This window comes from Canis lupus, chromosome X, assembly GCF_048164855.1.
Source record: "Canis lupus baileyi chromosome X, mCanLup2.hap1, whole genome shotgun sequence".
NCBI lineage: Eukaryota > Metazoa > Chordata > Mammalia > Carnivora > Canidae > Canis > Canis lupus.
This window is the reverse complement of record NC_132876.1, coordinates 36,155,544-36,178,504: the sequence shown is the minus strand read 5'-3', so window position 1 is coordinate 36,178,504 and position 22,961 is coordinate 36,155,544. Positions and strand designations below refer to the sequence as shown.

The window sequence follows — 22,961 nt, the reverse complement described above, 5'->3', positions numbered from 1 at the left end:
AATTTTACTATGTGCCTTTGTTTAACGTCCTATAAATTGAAAGAGGAGATTTTAAAACAAATGTCAGAATATAACTGCAGATCTGTAAAGACTTGGGATAAACAGATTTTCGCCATTACTGACCAGGGTTCTGCTTAGAAGGTCCTTGTTTTTTTTTCCTTTTTATTTCTTCATTATCTCTCATACTGACCAGGTACCATGAAGCTCAATAAAAGGATTCAGTAATTACTTGTAGAAGGATGAAACTTATCACAGACTTGTTAAGTCACATAACATTTTTGTTTTGCTCATATGATACTCCCTACTTCCAAATATGTTATATTCCCATATAAGGAAATACATCAATGTGTACAGATAACCACTTTTACCAGAGAAAAACATAAAATATAATCCTATCCATTAGAGATATAAACTTCAAACTACCTATAATTTAGCACAGAACTATGTATTTACATAAAATTGTTATTATTACATAAAAATTAGGCTTTGGGAAACAGAAAGGGCACAAAGACAACAGAATTTGCCATTCATGGGGCAGGAAGCTTATCTGCACTGTCCAATAATGGATTCTGACTAGTACTGAAGATTAAGCTAATTCCACTGATATCTACAAACGTAGCAGACTTTAACCACAAATGAATAATACTACAATACTTACAAAGGTGTACACAGTAAAATTTCATTAAAACCCTGCTACCTAGAAATTTGGGATGATTCAAATAGTCTAAACTTTTAATTTAGCTGAAAGATCGTCTTAAGAAATCTACTAAGGTAGGAAGAAGAAAAAATGGGGTACAAACACTTTCAAGCATTTTTAGAGCCATGTAAATAGCATTTATTTAGACAGAAACAGTTAACTGCTAATTGCAAATACATGTGAACTATATACCGAAACAAATCTAACAAAAGACCTATTCTAGGCAATTCTTTTAAAACATAACTACATATTGCTATAACTAGCAGTATAGCAAACATTCATCCTTCATGTCAAGTATCTGGTAAATCACAATTCAGATTGATCTGCAATGTCATTCTTAATTATTCTGAATTATTGAGATTTTATGTATTTAACTGGATAATATTATCTATATCCATGCATGTGGGAAACCAAGATAAAATAATACATTTATTATATGTAACTAGAGTTACAGTCTACCTTATTAACATGAAACTGATAAAACTAAAAGTAATAATTACAATGTAAATTTTGCAGTTTAATATATATATAAATAAAGTACCTTGAAATATTCTTTTCTAATCTGTTTGCTCCGCCTTCTTTCTTCACTCTGCCAGATTATAGGTTGAGATTCTGGCCACTGCTGTTCATCTATTTGATCCTTCTGATTTTCTAGGGGCTATAATGAGACAATTTCTTTTAACTAAATAAATGACATAAATAAAATATTAGATATAACAGTAATTCATTTTTCTCTTACCTGCCATGTGAGGGGTGATAACGGTGAATTAACTTCATCTGCTGAGACACTACAAAATTAAAGATGTCTTCATATGTTAAAAAATTTAGAATTATTCTTAGGTATTTATTATGAACAATATAATGTTGTCTCTCGCTCGCTCTCTCTTTTTTTTCTACCAGAAATCTAAAAGACTTTATCCATGTCTATGGTTTAAACTACATAAAACTTAAAAGTTGACAAAAATATATTAAGTTCCCAATCGCTTTTATTCCTTTAAAAAAAAGGACTACTCTAAGGACTTTTTAGAGGCCAAAAGAAATGTTATACCTAGACATACAATGAAAAACCAGATGTTTTTAATGATTACATTAAATCACTACCAAAAACAAACAAAAACCTAATAATTTCTTTATACAGACTTATTTTGTTTAAATGCCAAAGAGATTAGGGGAGTAATTTCTCTCTGACTATTGAATTACTGATTATGAACCTCTAACCCTTTATTCTGACACACAGGGTCTATGGTAGAAATTCTTTTCATCTATTTTTGTCAGGAAAAGTAGACTGTACATGTTGTTGTTAAGTGGCCAATTTGAACAAAAAGTTCCTTTGGAAAAAATACACAGACAAAATGCCCACTAGAGCTGTTATTATTCAACACTGTTGTAGAACTTCTCTATTATACAGGAAGAAAAAAACATTTAAATATTAGAGAGAAAGAAACAAATTTTCAAAATTTAGAGAAGACATGATTATCCAAGGGGGAAAAAATCTATTATTATTAAAAGAAGGTTACCAGTTATAAAAAATATACAAAACTTAATAGCTTTCTCATATATCAATATATTGATAACAAGCTATAAAATATATCAGGAAGAAAATGTTCATAAAAGGAAGGAAAAGCAAAAATACTAGGAACAAACTTAATTTAGACATGCATAAGATCTACATCAAAAACTACCCAAGTCAGGGCACCTGAATGGCTCAATCAATTAAGCATCTGACTCTTGATTTTGGCTCAAGTCATGATCTTGGGGTTGTGAGATGGAGCCCTGAATTGGGCTCCATGCTCAGCACATGGAGCCTGCTTGGGATTCTCTCTCTCTCTCTGCCCCCACCCGACCCTGTTCCCTGTTTGTGCTCTCTCTCTCTAAAAAAAGAAACATAACTACAAATGTCTAGTAAGAAAATTGAATAACTGGAAAGTTCTTAGAAAGACAAAATATTATAACTTCTTCAAATTAATTGACAGCTGAAATACACTATAATAAAAAACAGAAAGGATGTATTAGAAATTTGATAAAAGAATTTCAAAGTTAATTTGGAAGTACAGATGATAAAGAAAAGTTATATAATAAAGGGGACTTCCCTGCTAGGAAATCACATATATTCTACTAAATTAATTAAATACCACTAGACCCAGAATTTATAAATTTTCCAGTGGAAGACAAGTACAGAACCACAAATATAACAACTTGTGATTTAAAAAATGAAATTTACAATTGTTATAGAAATGATAGGTTATGCAGCAAATAGTGTGGCGACAACTGGTTAACCAATTACAAAATACACACAGAAAGAAAGAAAAACAGGGGGAGTTGGATAAGAAAAAGGAGAGAGGGAGCAAAAAAGAAGAAAAAATTAAATACTTCACCTCATATCAAAAACCAAAATTCATGACTAAAAGATTCAAATATAAATAAAGATGAAATTGCAATAAGTATATGAAAAATACGGGCAGTAAGCTTTTAAATGTTGAGGCAGAGGGAGTATATGGAAGAATCAAACTAAATACTGACAAAACACACAAAATGTAAGAATTAGACTCTGTATCTGGCCAAGATAGAGTAACAGTGATCAGATTTATACCCTGACTAAAAACACTAAAAGAACAGACAAAATATATTAAATTCTGCTTTCCAAGACACTGAGTAAGAAAGAAAGAAAGAAAAAGAGACATTTATCCCTTACAGATGGGTAACAAAGAAGGCAAACCCCATAATTGCATCAGGTTGCTGCAGGAAGAGGGTTTCCAGGCTCCTAGCCCACAGAGGAGGAACCAAAGTAAGGCCCAGGGGGCTCCCTGAATTGAAGAGACAGAGCTGGGAGCCAGAGTAAAAAAGGTAGATGGAATTAACAGGACAAAGTAATAGAGATTAAGCAATGCACAGAGAAAGGATTTGAAGAGCTTTTACTCTACAGAAGCATTCTTCAAATTTTCAACAGAGTATTGCTCCCTGTTCAGCGGGGAGCCTGCTTCTCTCTCTCCCTCTACTGCTCCCCCTGCTTCTGTGCTAGCTTGCTAGCTCTCTCCGTCTCTCAAATAAATAAAATCTTTTTTAACAATTCAATCAGGAATGTTGAGGAAGCTAGAGAAAAAGTCTAAGCATGTTAAGTACAGACACGATAGACATAAAATAGATAAAAATCAAAGTTCAAGAGATGAAAAGTACAACATCCAAAATTGAAAATAAACTGGATGGGATTAACTGTAGACTGGACATTTAATAAGAAATGATTAGAGGGGTGCCCAGCTAGCTTAGCTGGTACAGCATAAAACTCATGTCTCAGGGCTGTAAGTCTGAGCACCATGCTGGGTATGATGATTACTTAAAAATAAAATCTTTAAAAGAAGAAATGATTGGTAAACATAAAGACTTAGTTTTTTGTTTTTTTTTTTAACATAAAGACTTAGTAAAAGAACTATCAAAAATCAAACAAAGAAAGAAAAATACTGAACAGGGCTGAACAGAACCTCAGCAATCAGTGGGAAACCCCAAGTAGCCTAATATACATATAACTGGAATTCCAGAATAGGTCAGGGGACAGAAAGGATATTTGAAGAAATAAGGGCCCAAATTTTCAAATTTCATGAAAACAATAAACCCATAAATTTGAGAAGCTCAAAGAACTCCAAACAAAAGAAAAATGAAGAGAACTACAAGATACATCATAATCAAATTACTTAAAAACAAATAAATGATAAATAGAAAATGGAAACAGCAGCCAGAGAAAAAAGACACATTAGGTTCTATGAAACAAATGCTGACAACAGAATTTTCATAGGAAACAACACAATCCAGAGGACAGTAGAAAACTCTTTAAGGTACTGAAAGAAAACAAAAATGTCAACCTAAAATTCTGTACCAGCAAAGATTCAAAAATGAAGGTGAAACAAAGACTCTGTCATACAGAAGCTGAAAGGATTCAGCACCAGCAGCATTAAAGTTCCTTTCAGGTAGGAAGAAAATTATACTACATGGAAATATAGAGCTACACAAAGGAATACAGAGCTCTTAGAGATGGTAACTAAGGGAGTAAAGATAAAAGACATTATTCTGATTATTTTAATCTCTGTAAAGAAATAATCAACTATTTAAAGCAAAAATAATAACAATGTATTATGAGGTTTTAACATATATATAAGTAAAATGTATAGCAACAACACCACAGAGGCCAGAAGGGAAGAAACAGATGTATACTGTGGTAGAGTTATATATGAAATGGCATACCAACACTTGAAGGTAGACTGTGGTAAGTTAAACACTATACTTTAAACCCTAAAATAATTAGTAACAAAAAATTACAGCTAATAAGTCCATGAAGGAGATAAATAGGAGTCTTAAAATAAAATTAAAAAGAGGGGGCAGCCCGGGTGGCTCAGCGGTTTAGCACCGCCTTCAGCCCAGGGCATGATCCTCAAGACCCGGGATCGAGTCCCACGTCGGGCTCTCTGCATGGAGCTTGCTTCTCCCTCTGCCTGTGTCTCTGCCTCTTTCTCTCTTTCTCTCTCTCTCTCTGTCCTTCATGAATGAATAAATAAAATCTTTTAAAAAAAAGGCTATTTTAATAACTGAACTAAGAGATGGCTAGGGTGGAAATACATCAGTCAGGGAAAGACAAACATGATTTCACTCACATGTGGAATTTAAGAAACAAAACAGATGAACATAGGTGAAGGAAAGGAAAAATAAAGTAAGGGGAATCAGAGAGAGGGAGGCAACCATAAGAACTGTTAACTACAGAGACAAAACTGAGGGTTGCTGGAGGGGAGGTGGATTGGGGGAAGGGGTAACTGCGTGATGGGTATTAAGGAGGGCACTTGTGTTGAGCACTGGGTGTTGATGAATCACTCCTGAAATCAATACTACACTATATGTTAAGTAACTTGAATTTAAAGAAAAACTTGAAAGAAAAAACATAAAAATCATAAAGACAAATTAATAAATAAAATAAATAAAAATAAAATAAAATTTTTAAAAGATATGGCTAGAGCTAGGGTGGTAGGTGTGGAGGTGGTAAGATGTGATCAGATTCGGGTTATATTTTGAAGGCAGAGTCAACGAGATCTGCTAGTGGATTAGATATGGCATGTGAAAGAAAAGTGACATGTTAAGGTTGACTGAGGCTTTTGAGCTGAGCAACTAGAAGGATGAGTTTACATTTTCTGAAATGGGAAAAAATACAGGAAAAACAAGTTCAAGAGGTACAAGGAGGGATTAAGACTATAGTTTTAGAGGGGCACCTGGGTCGCTCAATAGGTTAAGCATCTACCCTCAGCTCAGGTCATGGTCCCAGGGTCCAGGGATAGAGCCCCACATGGGGGACCCTCTTCAGCTGGGAGCCTTTTTCTCTCTCTCCTTCTGCCTCTGTCCCCTACTAGTGCTCTCTCTCAAATAAATAAATAAAATCTTACAAAAAATAAGAGTATAGTTTTGGAAAGTTAAGTTTCGTGTCTATTATACATCCAAGTGGAGATGTTAAGTAGGCAACAGGTTATACAACTCTGTGGCGCGTGTGTGTGTACACACACAAACGTGCAAATATTCATGCACACAGATAGAAAAAGAGTCTAAAGAGAAAAATACCAAAATACTATGACCTGTCATCTCTGAAGAGTGGGATAATAGTTGATATTTATTTGGGTTTTTTTCTTTGTGTTTGCTAAATCTTACAATTTTTCAAGAATAAAGCTACATTAATCTTATACTAGGAAATTTTTTATTTTGTTTTTAAGAAAAAAATTGAGTGATTATTTTGAAAATGAGAAAAGTAGAAGTAATAGTTATATGAAGGAGAGGCCAAGATTAGATATCACAGTGTTGAGGTTTGGGCAATTGGGGTTTTCTCAAGAGAATATTAGGAACCTAGGGAGGAAGCTTAGCATGGGAATGAAAGAAGGTAGGGGGGAAGTAATAACACAAACTTTAAGGAAAGAGAACATACAAGATAACAGAATCAGTATTCAAAAATGGAGGGAGTGGGTTAAATTCAATTACTGAAATTTGAGTAATGTTTCTAGACTTGAGTATAAAAACTCATCTTTATACTTGAACTCAATTCTGAACGCCAAAGTGGAAAAAAAGAAGAAAGGGGAGTCCCAGGAGAGAAATCAGGATATACAGAAGACAGAGATGGGAAACCATGCTAGAATAAGGAAAAAAGTACTGTTCCTAACAGCAAAAATTGCCACTGGAAGAGCGCATAAGGCTTAAGGTAGGCAGAAATTCACTTCAATCTTACAGTTAAGTCAAACATTTTCAGCTTTATCCTGAAAGTGATAAAGAACCAGTAGAAGATAATAGATGGGAGTCACACAGACTATTTTAGAACCGTCACTCTTATAACAGTGCAGAAGACAAGTTTAAAGGTAAGCAAAAGTGAAGAAAGAAGATATGTCTAGGGACTGTTACAGTAATCCAGGAGGAAAAGGATGGGGCCTATGCCAATCCGATTGTGCTAGGAATGGAGAAGTTGAGACAGATGTAAGTAATGTGAAGAAGCTCTAATTTTCTGGGCAGCCGCGGTGGTCCAGCGGTTTAGCGTCACCTTCACCCTGGGGCGTGATCCTGGAGACCCGGGATCGAGTCCCACGTCGGGCTCCCTGCATGGAGCCTGCTTCTCCCTCTGCCTCTCTCTTCCTCTCTCTCTCTCTCTCTCTCTCTCTCTCTCTCTCTCTGTGTCTCTCATGAATAAATAAATAAAATCTTAAAAAAATAATAAATATTTCAAAAAAAAAAGAAGCTGTAATTTTCTGTTATTGACTAGATTGGGAAGGGTGCATAAGAGAAGTTTCTGGGACGCTTGGGTGGCTCAGCTGATAAGCGTCTGCCTTTGGCTCAGGGTGTGATCCCTGAGTCCCAGGATTGAGTCCCACATCAGGCTTCTGCATGAAGTCTGCTTCTCCCTCTGCCTGTGTCTCTGCCTCTCTCTCTCTGTCTCTCATGAATAAATAAATACAATCTTAAAAAAAAAAGAGAGAGAAGTTTCCTATAATTTCAAAGTTGCTGACAGGTGACTGAGTAGTGGGACATTCACTCAGGCAAACTATATAGGAGAAGAACTAAGTTTGGGAAAACATAAGTTCAGTTTAGACTGAGTTATCCAGGAAAAGATATCAGTGGTATGTGTGAATCTCAAGGAAGCAAAATGTTCTTTTTACCATATGTTAAGACATGGGGTTCTGGAACCAGACAACCTGGGCTTGAATCTTCACTGTATCACTTATAAACTGTGTGACCTTGAGCAAATTATGGAAATTTCTGAACCTCTGTTTTTTCCCTAATGAAATGGGGTAACAGTAACAACTTCATAGTTGTTATGAGGATTAAACGAGACAAGACATCTAACCCATTGAGAACAGTTTGCATATAACAAGCATTTAAGAAACGTTAATTCTCTCTGTGTTTACTTCTACAGCCACCCTACCTCCAGCCTTGGACCTTTATACTCCTGTAGAAATGACCCAGGAGTTGAACCTGATGCAAATTTTCAAACTGCCAAAAAGATAAATAGAAACTTTCAGGGTCTTCTAGTTCTCTGGAATTCATACATATTAACTTAGACCCTGTATTCACATAGAAGAACTTAGTAAAACCAAGGGATCCCTGGGTGGCGCAGCGGTTTGGCGCCTGCCTTTGCCCTGGGGCGCGATCCTGGAGACCCGGGATCGAATCCCACATCGGGCTCCCGGTGCATGGAGCCTGCTTCTCCCTCTGCCTATGTCTCTGCCTCTCTCTCTCTCACTGTGTGACTATCATAAATAAATAAATAAAAATTAAAAAAAAAAGAAGAACTTAGTAAAACCCAATTGAAATGAAATTAAAAAGTGAACGATAACAGAAAACAAACACAATGATGAAGAAACACATTCTGGCAGTAATACTCCTACAATAAATGGTTTACTGAGTTAATAAATGAACAAATGATTCTGTCATTAAGAAAAAATGCAGGTATGAGCACAAAAAGAGATCAAAATCCGTATTTTTGGATCTGTTTATATCAAAAGTAAATTTATCTGGTGCTATAACACATTTCTTCATTAAATTACCTAGTTATAGTAAATCTGTATCATTTATTCAATTAAAGCCCACATATGGGAACATCACTGTTAGAGAATCAAGCTTCATTTTAAAATATTAAACATAAGGACTAAAATATTTTTATACCTCTTTTCGCATTCCACAGTTTGTTTTGGCTTGTTTCTTGGGACAGAAGTTGAATGATTAAGAATCCTAGAAGTAAATTAGTACATTAATTCCAAAATACATTAAAAAGAAAAGTGTTAACGCATGATATAAAAGATCTCCATAATAAACTGCATCTGGTCCATGAAGATCTCTGCTAGAAAACAATGTTTAAATATCACTTAGATATATTTCCTATGGCTATCATGAAGGAATGAAGCCCACCAACTCTTCCGCACATCTTCTTTTATAAACCTTTTCTTGAGGTCTGGGTATCTTCTAAGCATGCTATTGCCCTGTGTGTATCTAACTTTTGGCTGAGACAGAAGATAAATAGATGCAGATTGTTTAGGTGCCATCATGACTGATTTCATTTTCCCAGCACAGCAAATAACACAAGTTATGCTGATGTAACAGATGATCATTTTGCCAAGAGCCAAATAACAAATCTTAATTCTAAATGTAAAGCCAATGTTAAAGTTCAATTCTTTAAAAAAATCTCACAAGTTTATTAAACTTTTAATACCCAAATAAGATGATATTTGAAGAAAACAAAAAAGAAAAGGAATGATAAAGCATCATGAGAGAACTATTTGTCCATAATTTTATAGAATTCTAAGTATTAATCTCAAAGTCCAAAGTAATGAATAACTTCCTTTAGCATAAGTCACTAACATATTTAAGAGTTCTTAATATTTATCTATTTACTATAGATTTAAATGTAACTTGCTTTTCAATTTTAAAGTTTAGTCTTATAAGGAATAAAATATGTCTTATTCAAGAAACTTTGGATGTCAACTATCAAAATAAAGAGGAGAAAACAATTTAAAATTAAACTACAGGGATGCCTGGGTGGCTCAGCAGTTGAGCAACTCCCTTTGGCTTGGGGCATGATCCTGGAGTCCTGGGATCAAGTCCCACATCGGGCTCCCTGCAAAGAGTCTGCTTCTCCCTCTGCCTATGTCTCTGCCTCTCTCTGTGTGTGTCTCTCATGAATAAATAAATAAAATCTTTTTAAAAAATAAAAATAAAACTACATATTTACTACTAAAAGATATCATAACCTAAAGATAAGTTGGTAATTACAGAAAGATGGTTAACATGAAGAAACCAATTTTCATTACCCCAGCTTCCTCACTAGCTTGGATGGATTAAAGCCTCTCTAGGAGGAAATCACAGTGAGGAGCAAAGGACAAGTATCACAGGCAATGCAATGTAGCTTTGCACCAAACAACTTTGAGATTAATAACACCTTTATTTTGCTTAGTATGGACATATACTAAAATTGCACTTAATCCTGAAATGCAAAAGAATTAAGGTAAAAAATATCTAGGACTATTAAGAAGAAATACATCTTTAAAGAGTGATTTTTAAAAACGAGATATAACAGTGAGAACTGTCCTGAGGAGTGAATGTCAGAATTATTGCAGTGGAGGGAGGTGGAAGAATCAAACTACAAGTGCCCTTACTATAGTAAATTCTGAATTCTCCTCAAACCACACTAGCATTGTGATTACTGATGTATATGAGTCATACTGAAGCAGAAAGATGAAAAAAAGTTGAGACCCATTTACCAATAAAATATATGTGAGAATTTTCCTATGTAAAAGTCTGTTTGTATGTGGATATTTAATGTTTTACTCTGATACTCAAAGTCAAAATAAACATGTGCTGTATCTAAATATCTGTTCTAGATAATAAACACATTTCCCTAATCCAGTTACTAGTACTGTATTTTAAGTAAATGACTATAAAATTCAGCTGCACCAACCTGGCCCCTTAATACTTAAGGCTTCCACAAACTCTAGATACCTTGATGCATGTCCTGCTGCTCTGGTCCTCTGGAAGAGTTTTTCACTGAATGATGCTCTATTACACAAAGGCCTCCATCTGTATTGACATTTCCCGTACATCAACCAAACCAAAAGGTGGGAGAAGTAAGATGTTTTGGGAGAGGACAGGTAAGTCATTAGTAAAGCAAGCAAAAAAGAAAAAATGGATAGATTTCAAGGGTTGAGAAAACTACCTAATTAGTAATAACAAGCTAGAGGTCAACGTGATGCTCCTCGAACTGGAATAGTCATATATATGATCAGGGAAAAAAAAAATCACATGAAATAAGTTATGTTTATAATTTCTATAATTCTAAACCAAAATAAGAAACTTCTCAAAATGTGATTTTCCTTTCCCATGATCCTTAATTATACTTCAATATAACTTTTCAAAACTACTTTTTTTTTATTTAGCCATATTACATAGTACTAAGAAGCACATCTTTCCACAATATGTGAAAACTCTCAGGACACACTTAGCTGTAAATAAAATAATTATGAAAAAGAAAGACATAATAGAAAATACTATACAAGTTACCAGGAATGAACATGCAATGGGAAATATTCAATTGAAGCTATTCACTGCAAAAGCTCACATAATCCTTTCTTTATGGTGATACCACACAAATTTTAAGAAGCCAGCTAAATATCAACTTATTCAGCCACATAATAAGAATATCTATATAAGAAAATGAACAGGGGGCATCTGGGTGGCTCAGTCAGTTAAGCATCCAACTCTTGATTTTGGCTTAGGTCATGATCTCAGGGTCATGAGATTGAGCCCCATGTTGGGCTCCATGCTCAGCACAGAGTCTACTTGAGACTCTCTCTCTCTCTCCCTCAGCCCCTCAATCCCCCAAAATAAATAAAATCTTTAAGAAAAAATAGAGAACAGTAACTATTTCCCTAACAATAAAATAGATAAGAGGGTTGGTGGAAATTTGAAGAATTAGCTAAGTAATTTAGAGAAGAACATTACAATAATTTTTTAAGATGATAGTTTTTTTAATTCCCCAAATTATAGTGAAGATTAAAAACTTACAGAATAGCTATTTTTTTAAGATTTATTAAAAATTTATTTATTTATTTATTCATGACAGACACAGAGAGAGAGAGAGGCAGAGACCAGGCAGAGGGAGAAGCAGGCTCCATGCAGGGAGCCTGACATGGGACTCGATCCCAGGTCTCCAGGATCACACCCTGGGCTGAAGGCAGCACTAAACCGCTGGGCCACCGAGGCTGCCCCAGAATAGCTATTTTAATATAGGGAGCTTCACTAATTCAGAGGGACTTCAATACACTCAAATACAAGTAGAAAAAATTCAGTATTTTAATAAGAGGAATAAAGATTAGCTTCTAAAAAAAAAAACAACAATAAACTGTCAAAACAAAGTAGCTTAATCTATGCATCTCAAAGAGGGAGCAGTCTTCTAAAAACTAGCCTTCAGACTTTGAACACTTATGATAAAATAATCTACTGGATAGTTTATTTTATCTCCTTTCCTGTTCTTTTTCACTATTAATTCTGTGCATTATCCTCTTGTTAATTTTCCTAGAGTAGTTTCATCAACCTGGTACTAGTATAAACTTGCTTAAAGAATAAAAGACACTTTTAAGAACAGTATGAACTAAACAATTGGCAAAGTTGCTTTCAGAAAATCACCACTGAAGTCAACCTAAGCAGTTTTTTAATTGCCTTTAATTTGGGAGTACATGCATGGCTTCTGTTCGCAGAGAACTAACACTACATTTACCTTCAAATAGTAGCTAGCTAAAGAACTGTTAAGTAGCATATGGTGTAGGAGTTCTAGGTGGTACTTTCTGATATGCGAGGGTAATCTTACTCCACATAAATCATTTAAAATCAAGACAAACAACAACAACAGCATTACAAGACTGTGCTAAAGCCTAAAATGAAATGTTGTGACTCCTGATTGACTTACAATTTTATTTTATCTTGTTTAAGATTTTATTGATTTATTATTTAGAGAGAGAGGACAAAAAACACAAGCAAGCAGCAAGAGGGGCAGAGGGAGAGGGAAAAAGAATCTCGAGCAGACTCTGCAATGAGCACAGAGCCTGACGCAGGGCTCGATCATGATCTAAGCCGAAGTCAAGAGTCAGGTGCTTAACTGCCTGAACCACCCAGGCATCACTGACTTGCATTTTATTTTATTTTTTTTAAAGATTTTATTTTATTTATTCATGAGAGATGAGAGACAGAGACACAGGCAGAGGAGGAAGCAGGCTCCATGCATGGAGCCCGGTGTGGGACTTGATCCCGGGACTCCAGCATCATGCCCGGGGCCGAAGGCAGGTGCTAAACCGCTGAGCCACCCAGGGATCCCCCTGACTTGCATTTTAAATAGCATTTCAGACTCTTCATTAATAAAGTGGAAATCTAAAACACAATACAATGTGAAAGAGAAAATCTACAACCAGAGAAGGTATAATTAACATCAAATCCTCTAAGGGATGGAAGATTACTTTTGATTTTTTTTTTTTCACTCAAATCAAGAACTGTAATAGCAAACAAGAATTTTAATTACCTACTTCTGAGAGATGTGAGCGACAGTAACATATTTTAGAAGAAATGAGAGATTATTCAGTGAAGAAAATACTAGATTTAGCATTAAAAAATCCTAAGATCAGTTTAAGTCAGCCATTAACAGAAGAGGCCCCAGTATCTTATTTAAATTGTCTATAAATTATTGATTTTTAAAGTTAAATGTGCTCTTTATAGTATGACCACATATAAATATTTTAATGCCTTCCAAAATAAGACAATTATTACATTAATATCATTGCATATTAATATTTATCTTAAAAATTTCATATTCGGGGCAGCCCCAGTGGCACAGCGGTTTGGCGCCACCTGCAGCCTGGGGTGTGATCCTAGAGACCCAGGATCAGGTCCCACGTCGGGCTCCCTGCATGGAGCCTGCTTCTCCCTCTCCCTCTGCCTGTATCTCTGCCTCTCTCTCTGTGTCTATGAGTAAATAAATAAAATCTTAAATAAATAAATAAATAAATAAATAAATAAATAAAATTTCATATTCATATGTGCTAACATCTGAAAAGGGAGATGAAGAGAAACATCAGAGATAAAGAAATGACTTTCTCATACATCTAAACAAATAACAAGTTATTTAGAAAGAACACAACTAAATTAATGGTTCCTATTAGTTTTAAATTTGTTAATCTCACTTTCAAGCAATCAATTCACTGAGTATTACTGAGAACCTACCATGTACAAGGCACAATGCCAGGCGCTATTTTGTAAAGATTATAAAACCATCACAAAAATATAACCTATGAAATATCATTTGATATTGTTTCTAAGCTAAAAGAATAATTCCAGTTACAGAAATAGATGAATGGTAGAAAACTGAAAAATATAGAAATGATATATATGACATCGTTAAAATCTACAATTATGCACTCAAATGCTATTCTTAACAGAATCAGAGAAATAAATATTGCTGTGGGTTCTTTTAAAATCAGTATTCTCTGCTCATAATGATAAATACAATTATTTCACCTGTTGGGTAGAAGAGACAGAAACTCAACTATTTTGTAAGCTACAAGAGTAGGTGGTGGCTTGCTTCATCAAACCTCTTAAACTATGGGGGCGATCAATACCTTGATTATGTTGGAGGGGGAAAACATACATAACCCCACAAGTAACCAATATTTTAAAAAGCCCATTAGAAATGAATCACACGAAAGGATTAGAAAATAAATTTCACAGAAAAGGGTGACAATAATAGAAGAAAACCATAAGCTGGTTATGAGGATACATTAGATATAGAAGGGATAAAAAAGATTGCTATTTTCTAGTATGGTTTTTCATTCTATAAATGCAGTAGCTTCACCAAAAAGGATGTTTAGTAATTATTTTTTTAAAATAGTGGCCCTTAAAACCAGACATTTGCAATTTGATGAGTTTCAATAGTAATTATTTTTCAAACCATATATAAAAGCAAATGCCAGGAACACCTGGATGGCTCAGTGGTTGAGCATCTGCCTTTGGCTCAGGTCATGATCCTGGGATCCTGGGACTGAGTCCCGCATCAGGGTCCCTGCATAAAGCCTGCTTCTCCCTCTGCCTGTGTCTCTGCCTCTCTCTTTCTCTCTGGGTCTCTCATGAATGAATAAATAAAATCTTAAAAAAAAAGCAAAATACTTATTAATTACCCATGTAAATGTACAAAAATTATTTTTTAATTATTATTTTAATTTTCTCAAAACAAAAAAAAACCACTCAGATCTTCTTTGTTTCAAAACTATAAATGCAATTCTCTCAGTACATGAAGATGGAATAATAGCTAACCCTCTGCAGCACAGAGAACTTCTGTATTAAAAATGGATGTGTGGGACACCTCGGTGGCTCAGTGGTTGAGCGTCTGCCTTTGGCTCAGGTTGTGATCCCGGAGTCCTGGGATGGAGTCCCGTATCAGGCTCCCCTCAGGGAGCCTGCTTCTCTTTCTGCCTATGTCTTTGCCTCTATGTCTCGTACAGATAAATAAATAAAATCTTAAAAAAATAGTATTAAGGGAAGCCCGGGTGGCTCAGCGGTTTAGCACCACCTTCAGCCCAGGGTGTGATCCTGGAGACCCATGATCAAGTCCCACGTCGGGCTCCCTGCATGGAGCCTGCTTCTCCCTCTGCCTGTGTCTCTGCCTCTCTCTCTCTCTCTCTCTCTCTCTGTGTGTGTGTGTTTCTCATGAATAAATAAACAAAATCTTAAAAATAATAATAATAATAGTAAAATAAAATAATTAAAATGCATTGATTTTATACTCATTCATACAATGCCTTCCTTATTGCCAATGCTATATATTTGGAGAAAGCCCAGCCAGAGGGAGAAATCGTCATTGACCAAGTAACAGACCAAAGTAACTGTGACCTTCAAATCATCATGTTGATTTCATCAACCATTATGTAATTCCATTCAATTCTAAGGAGTTTACACATATCCCAAGTAATCTGGAATATAATAAAAAGTGCACTACAGATACATGACATGTACTTGGGGGAAAACACTTATAATGTATGTAATGCTATTGTGAGCTAAAATGAGTATCAAAAAACAAATCAGTTATTATTTAGCACACAGGAATAAAAAGGAGACATCTACACAATAATTAAATAAAATGACTGTGTGAGTATGAAGTATTTGTCAATTGTGTATATAACTTAACATTTCTCTCCTAAGTATTTCCTATTATCTTTTAGTAGTTAGTTCCTTGACATAGATCTTAAGATGATCCTATTGTTTACTGGAATCTTCATTTGATAATTTTTAAATGATCATTTAATGATTATAAAGTCTGCCTATTTAAATCTCATTACTGAAAAAATACCTGTTCTTCTGCTCTTGCTGCAATAACTGAGCGGCTATTTTCCTCAAATCAGTTACTTCCTTCAAATCATCATCCTCTTCCTCTGCAAGTAACTGTTCTTTCCCAAGTCTGAAAGGTGACACAAACACGGTTATCCAAAAAGTAAGGCAGATATTTTATGCCAGCTTCCAGAAACAGAAACCATTTGTTCGTTCTTAATATCATGTAAAAGCTAAAATCCTAATGTCCTTGTAATTAAACATTAAAATAAGGAGTATGTAAGGAATATAAAAACATATCTATCTTCTATTCAATAGGAAATGTATCATACTGGTTATATTAATATAACTAATGATTAACAAAGCAAATTGTATTACCATTTTATAATTTCTGAAATGTGTAATTTAACAATGCATACTTCCCAGTCCTGAGTGTAATAAGAACTGCAAAGCTCTGTATGCCTTTTTTTTTTTAAAGATTTATTTATTTATTCATTCAGAGAGAGCGAGAGAGAGGCAGAGACACAGGCAGAGGGAGAAACAGGCTCCATGCAGGAAGCCAGATGTGGCCCTCGATCCCGGGTCTCCAGGATCACACCCCAGGCTGCAGGCGGCGCCAAACTGCTGCGCCACCGGGGCTGCCCTGTATGCCTGTCTTTACAAATATCAAATGTTATGAAAATTTTACTAAACCACCCTCCTTTTATCAGTTTATTCATCATGATATTAAAAATCTCCATGTAAAATGTTTAAGTAGAAGAAATGTAAAATAGGTCCAAGTAAGATTGGCAATTTGCAGGAAAATGTTCATTAAAATACATAATTTTTAATCATTCAAAGAGAGCAAAAGAATTTTTAAATAAGTTGTTCTCCAAACTCTAGTAACTTTATCCAAAGGTATTTCATTTAAAACACAGTATCAGAGACGCCTGGGTGGCTCAGCAGTTGAGAGTCTGCCTTTGGCTCAGGGCACGATCCTGGAGTTCTGGGATCAAGTCCCACATCGGGCTCCCTGCATGGAGCCTGCCTCTCCCTCTACCTGTGTCTCTGCCTCCATCTCTCTCTGTGTCTCGCATGATTAAATAAATAAAATCTTTAAAAATAAATAAATAAATTGGAAAAAAATAAAACACAGTATCAAATCCTAAAGCTTTGGGACACCTGGGTGGCAAAGCGGTTAAGCATCTGCCTTCTGCTCAGGGTGTGATCCCAGGATCCAGGATGGAGTCCCACATCTGGCTCCCTGCGGGGAGCCTGCTTCTCCCTCTGCCTATGTCTCTGCCTCTCTCTTTCTGTGTCTCTCATGAATAAATAAATAAATCTTTTTTAAAATATCCTAAGACTTTGTATCTTGACTCTATCTTGTATGCCACTGTGACATTCAAGTTTATACAACTATCTTCATGACATAATGTGAGAAAGTAAGAGAAAAATGAAATATAAAGAGTACAAGACAAAGCAATGTACCTCCTTATGGGGAACCAGACATGACTAATTCATAACTGATTAAAAAGTTACAAATTAGGTCATTTGTAGGAAGCACAATGTAGAGAAAAGAGAAAAACCTAGGGATCACAGAGAGCTAGGTTTACACCCTAGATTCTAGTAGACACAAAGTGATTCTAGGCAAGAAACTTCTGAGTCTCCAAGCTTCCCCTTCCTCATCTGTAAAAATAGAGATGGTATCAATGCTACAGGATTTAGTGAAGATTAAATAAGAAACATGAAAGACACCTGGCTGGCTCAGCTAGAAGAGCACATGACTCTTGATCGTGGGGTCATGAGTTCAGGCCCCATATTGGGTGCAGAGATTACTTAAATAAAATTAAAAAAAAAAATCTTTGGGGCACCTGGCTGTCTCATTTGGAAAAGCATGCTACTCTTGATCTTGGGGTCATGAGTTGCAGCCCCATGTTGAGTGTAGAGGCTGCGAAAAAAATTTTAAACTGAAAAAAAAAAATTTTAATAAAGATAAATAAATAAATAAATAAGAAACATGGGAAAGCACATAGCACAGATCCTGGCACATGGTAGGTATTCAACAAATATTCCTTCCTTCCTTCCATCCTGTAGCTACAAAGCAACTTTAAGGAGTAACTGAACACGGCACGTCATATTCCATCATTTCATAAGATAAATGATAGAGAAAAGATTTAAAGTGCAATGATTTTAATAAAATACAGAAACAAACGCCCTTAAAATTACTATAACCAATCTGATGAAAAGGAAATGCATTAAACCAAGTGCTGGAACACCTGAGTTCCAGACTTTTGAAACTCCAGGTCTGCTCCTTATTGGCCAAAGGATGCAAAAAATCATCTATTTTAAAGAGTTGCTAAAGAGCTCAAATGAAGCAATGTATGTGAAGGTACAGCTCTCCTCAGTAATAATAATAGAATTATACTTCTAGGGGGTAGGGGAAATGTATATACTACACTCAGCTTAATTGCTTACTATAATTTTCAGCTTAATTGAGGATTGCAGATAAATGAAGTACTTACAAATTAACTATCTGAACATAACAGGTTAATGAACCAAAAATCATATTCTTTCAAAGTACTCTTTCGAATAGGAATATCTAACAAATATTTAATTTTAAGTAACATTTCAATTTGAGAATTCATGTGTGTTTACCTTTTTTCATCTTCCAATTCTTCATTTTTCTGAGATTTCTCAGGACCTTTTTCTTTTCCCTTATATAAAAGAAAGTTAAATTTTAAATCTGTGTGGTGTACTTCTGTGAGATCAAGGAAAACATGTTATTATGTTATTAATATCTCTTCAACGTTTTCTTTACCTTAAGTAAAGAGACATATGAACCAATATGTGCATCTCCTTGTTCAGGAACTGCTACATCTTCTGTGTTGGGGTCAATAAAATCATACACCTCCTGGTCTAAAAATAGATAGATATTTATTAGAAAATATAAATTGTAAACAGTGTGCTTTCATTAAGTGTTTACAACAATAAATTTTCTCAATAAAAGAACTGGTCAAAGATACTGTATTTTTGAAAATGCATTTTTAATAAGGGCAATATACATGAAATAAAAATAGGCACCACATGAATTACCTTTCTGAGAATCAGGTTTACTTCCTATTGAGTGACTGTCATTTCTTGATGTCTGCTCTCTATTTGATTCTGAGACTTGAGAGTGAAGGCTGATTGTGTCATCATCTGATGGCTGAAAGGAGTAAGTACAAAGCACAAATGAGGCATTTGAAACATAGAATAAAATTAAGTTGCTTTGGGTGGCTCAGTGGTTGAGCGTCTGCCTTTGGCTCAGGGCATGATCCTGGGATCCTGGGATCAAGTCCCACATCAGGCTCCCCATAGGGAGCCTGCTTCTCCCTCCACCTATGTCTCTGCCTCTCTCTCTCTGTGTCTCTCATGAATAAATAAATACATCTTTTAAAAAACAATAATTAAGTTGCTTTAATTTCACATAGGATATGTAGAATATCTGCTTTATAGCTCCAGTTCTCAAACCAAAAATTAATATGCTAAAATTTACTGTTCTGCTTCTAAAAATGTACATGTCCTTTGTCATTTGAAGTCATAAAATCCAATAATGATCATTTTTTAAGTAAAATCAATCAAGTGTGTGCAAGTGTCTACCTATTTCAAAATAGGTATTTTATTTCTTAAAATAAAATAGATCAACAATAGAAAAGACTCACTTCCGTTGTAGATAATCGTTTCTCTCCATTATCACTTCCAATTCCAGAGTCAGGGCCATGATTTTTATTTGGATAAAAATCTTCCATACTATGAAAATAGAAAATTCTAAGGGCAATTAGGGTTTCCTTCTTAAATAAATACATAAATAAATACATAAATAAAATTTCCCTAGATAATACAGAACATATACTCCTGATGTCTAAGATCCCTAAAGACATTAAGGGAAAATATCAGAAATCTTCCTATAAGTATTTTATTAATATCCCTCATGTAATATTTTCCATGCATTTACTGTTGTAAAGTGTCAACTGTTGGGGCACCTGGGTGGCTCAGTCAGTTAGGCATTAGACTCTTGGTTTCCATTCAGGTCATGATCTCAACGTTGTGGGATCAAGCCCCAAGTTGGGTACCACACTCAGCACAGAGTCTGCTTAAGATTCTTTTGCCCTGGGGATCCCTGGGTGGCGCAGCAGTTTAGCGCCTGCCTTTGGCCCAGAGCGCGATCCTGGAGACCCAGGATCGAATCCTACGTCAGGCTTCTGGTGCATGGAGCCTGCTTCTCCCTCTGCCTATGTCTCTGCCTCTCTCTCTCTCTGTGACTATCATAAATATAAAAAAAAAAAAAAAAAAAAAAAAAGATTCTTTTGCCCTCCCTTCCCTTCTCTCTCTGTTCCTTCCCCTCACCAGCTCCTGTGCACATGTGCACTCTCTCTTGCTCTATCTCTAAAAAGTAAATAAATAAAATCTTTAAAATGTCCATTGTTAACCTATTACTTCTCCTGAGAGATTCAAAAAAGCAGAGAGTCCTGCTAGAAAATAACCCTTATGAAAGAACTTTCTATTTTTCTGGTTTAACAAATTTCATCATAGAACATTGAAAAATTTTTTAACTCCAATTCAGTTTCTTCATTAGCTCTAAAAATATGCTTTAGCTTTATAAATAACACCCATATAAAAATTAAGAAAAAATGCAAAAAAAAAAAGTGTGCAAAGCATTAAATAAGCAATTGTTTTAGTATGAGGATAGAGCTGTCCTTACAAATTTCTGAATTACCCACCAGTATGCCACCCAGGTTGCAAAATATTTTTCACTTTAATTTCCAAATTTACATACATGCAAATTTGCATTGCTCTATACAGACCATTTTTTATGTGCCAGGAATTATGCTAAGTGCTTTAAAAATGATACCTCAAACATGCCTTATGAAAATTCTAGCAGGTTGGTGGTGTTTTCTGATTTTGCAGATGAGGAAACAGGCCAGGACAGATTGAACAAGTTACCCAATGACATGCAACTTGCAAATGGCAGTTTAAATTTGATCCCAAATTATCTAATACTAAAGTCTCTGATCTTAATCACCATGCTATATTTCTTCCTTAAATACTTATTTGTATGCTTTTCATGAGTGTATCAATAAACTTAGCTAAGCAATTACAAGTAAGTGGCAGACACTATGTTGAATGATTGAAATGAAATGAGATGAATTAAAAAATGTTTGGCCTCAAAACCTTCCAGCCAGAGGGAAAATATGTTTATATATTTTGAAAACTATGAGAAAGGTAAATACAAAGTACTATGAGAAAAAAGAAATCAATTAGTTCTTGGTAAGGTTAGGAAAGGCCTCAGCCAAAAAAGTGGCATTTGAGCTTAGTCATGAAGGATGAAGAGAGGCAATACTTGCTAGCATTTATTGGGTGTCTACACTGTATTAGCTATTGTGCCAGGTACTCATCATATTTTATTTATAATCCTTACATTCTGCAATTTACACATTATTTCTTTCTAAAAATGAGGATAATAAAGCTTAGAAAAGTTAACTTCCTGGGGGGAAAATGTAAATTTACTAATTATCATTTCTTGAACTAGTTGCCAAGCACTTATTTATTTATTTATTTATTTATTTATTTTTTTTTTTTGCCAAGCACTTATTTAATTCTCACAACAAGCTTATGAAATGGGTATTACTAACATTTTAAATAAACAAACAGGCTCAGAGAGATTAAATAACTTACACAGGCTACAGAGGAATTAAGAGGTTAAACCATGATTAGAAGCAAAATCCACCTGACACCACTGCACAATATTATACACATGGACTATACTAAAATATATGTGTATTTGTAATAGTTGACAATGATAGTAATAAGCTAATTGTTGAGGAATTGTTTGAGTAAGGCACTATGTTAACCACTCTCCATACTTTATTTAATCTAATCCTGACAGCATCCGTATAATTATTTTCCTTTTATATATAAGAAAACTAAGGACTAGAGATGTTACGACACAAGGACATAAAGTTATCAAGAGTTGGAGAAGGGCTTCATGAGCATATATGTCTGACTCCAAAAGCTGATATACTTAACTACAATAATGCTTATCTATGTAGAATTAAGAGTTTACAAAATAGTCAAGGCATGGAAAGTTATTATTCTAGGTAGCAAGAACCACAGAGTCAAAGGCATGAGTGTAAAATTAGAAAGTGCATACAAGAATTTTCTACATAGGGGGATCCCTGGGTGGCGCAGCGGTTTGGCGCCTGCCTTTGGCCCAGGGCGCGATCCTGGAGACCCGGGATCGAGTCCCACGTCGGGCTCCCGGTGCATGGAGCCTGCTTCTCCCTCTGCCTGTGTCTCTGCCTCTCTCTCTCTCTCTCTCTCTCTCTCTCTCTCTGTGTGACTATCATAAATAAATTAAAAAAATTAAAAAATAAAAGAATTTTCTACATAGTTCAATACAGGCTGTGAGTAAGAAATTGCACACCTCAGAGTCACCTCATTAAGTAAACTCTATTAACCTGCACTATCCTGTATAGTAGCCACTAGCCATTATATGGCTATTGAGCACTTGAAATATGGGTAGTCTAAATTGAAATGTGCTATAAATGAAAAATGCACAAGAGATTTAAATGATGTAATATAAAAAAAAGAACATGAAATATCTTACTAATATTTTCACATGAAATACATGTTGAAATTATATTTTAGATATACTGGGTTAAGTAACATATTATTAAAATTAATTTCACCTGTTTGATTTTTAATTTTTTTAATGGATTACAAGAAAATGCAAAACTATGTATGTAGCTCATATTACATTTCTATTGGACATCATTGCTAGAGACCATCTCCAAATATATCTCAATTCTGTCCACTCCTTTTTTTTTTTAAATTATTTATTTATTTATTTATTCATGAGAGAGAGAGAGAGACGCAGAGACAC

At 35.0% G+C, this 22,961-nt stretch overlaps 1 protein-coding gene across 9 annotated transcripts in view; it reads right to left on the bottom strand.

The window, feature by feature from the left end:
• The window catches only part of LRCH2 (leucine rich repeats and calponin homology domain containing 2), a 215,155-nt gene that overhangs the window by 121,376 nt on the left and 70,818 nt on the right, over nucleotides 1–22,961 (bottom strand). For 5 of the 9 annotated variants that reach the window (XR_012026630.1, XR_012026631.1, XM_072817653.1 and 2 more), the window contains exons 8-16: nucleotides 19,741–19,828; nucleotides 19,133–19,244; nucleotides 18,858–18,955; nucleotides 18,695–18,753; nucleotides 16,083–16,190; nucleotides 10,697–10,774; nucleotides 8,867–8,932; nucleotides 1,437–1,485; nucleotides 1,239–1,355 (exon numbers count right to left, since the gene is read on the bottom strand). Coding sequence is in view for 7 of the 9 variants with exons in the window: in XM_072817653.1 (XP_072673754.1) it covers nucleotides 1,239–1,355; nucleotides 1,437–1,485; nucleotides 8,867–8,932; nucleotides 10,697–10,774; nucleotides 16,083–16,190; nucleotides 18,695–18,753; nucleotides 18,858–18,955; nucleotides 19,133–19,244; nucleotides 19,741–19,828 (775 nt within the window). In the remaining 2 variants the exon portion in view is untranslated. The remainder of the gene's footprint in view (nucleotides 1–1,238; nucleotides 1,356–1,436; nucleotides 1,486–8,866; nucleotides 8,933–10,696; nucleotides 10,775–16,082; nucleotides 16,191–18,694; nucleotides 18,754–18,857; nucleotides 18,956–19,132; nucleotides 19,245–19,740; nucleotides 19,829–22,961) is intronic. The other 4 variants (XM_072817655.1, XM_072817656.1, XM_072817657.1 and 1 more) reach the window with 3 other exon arrangements.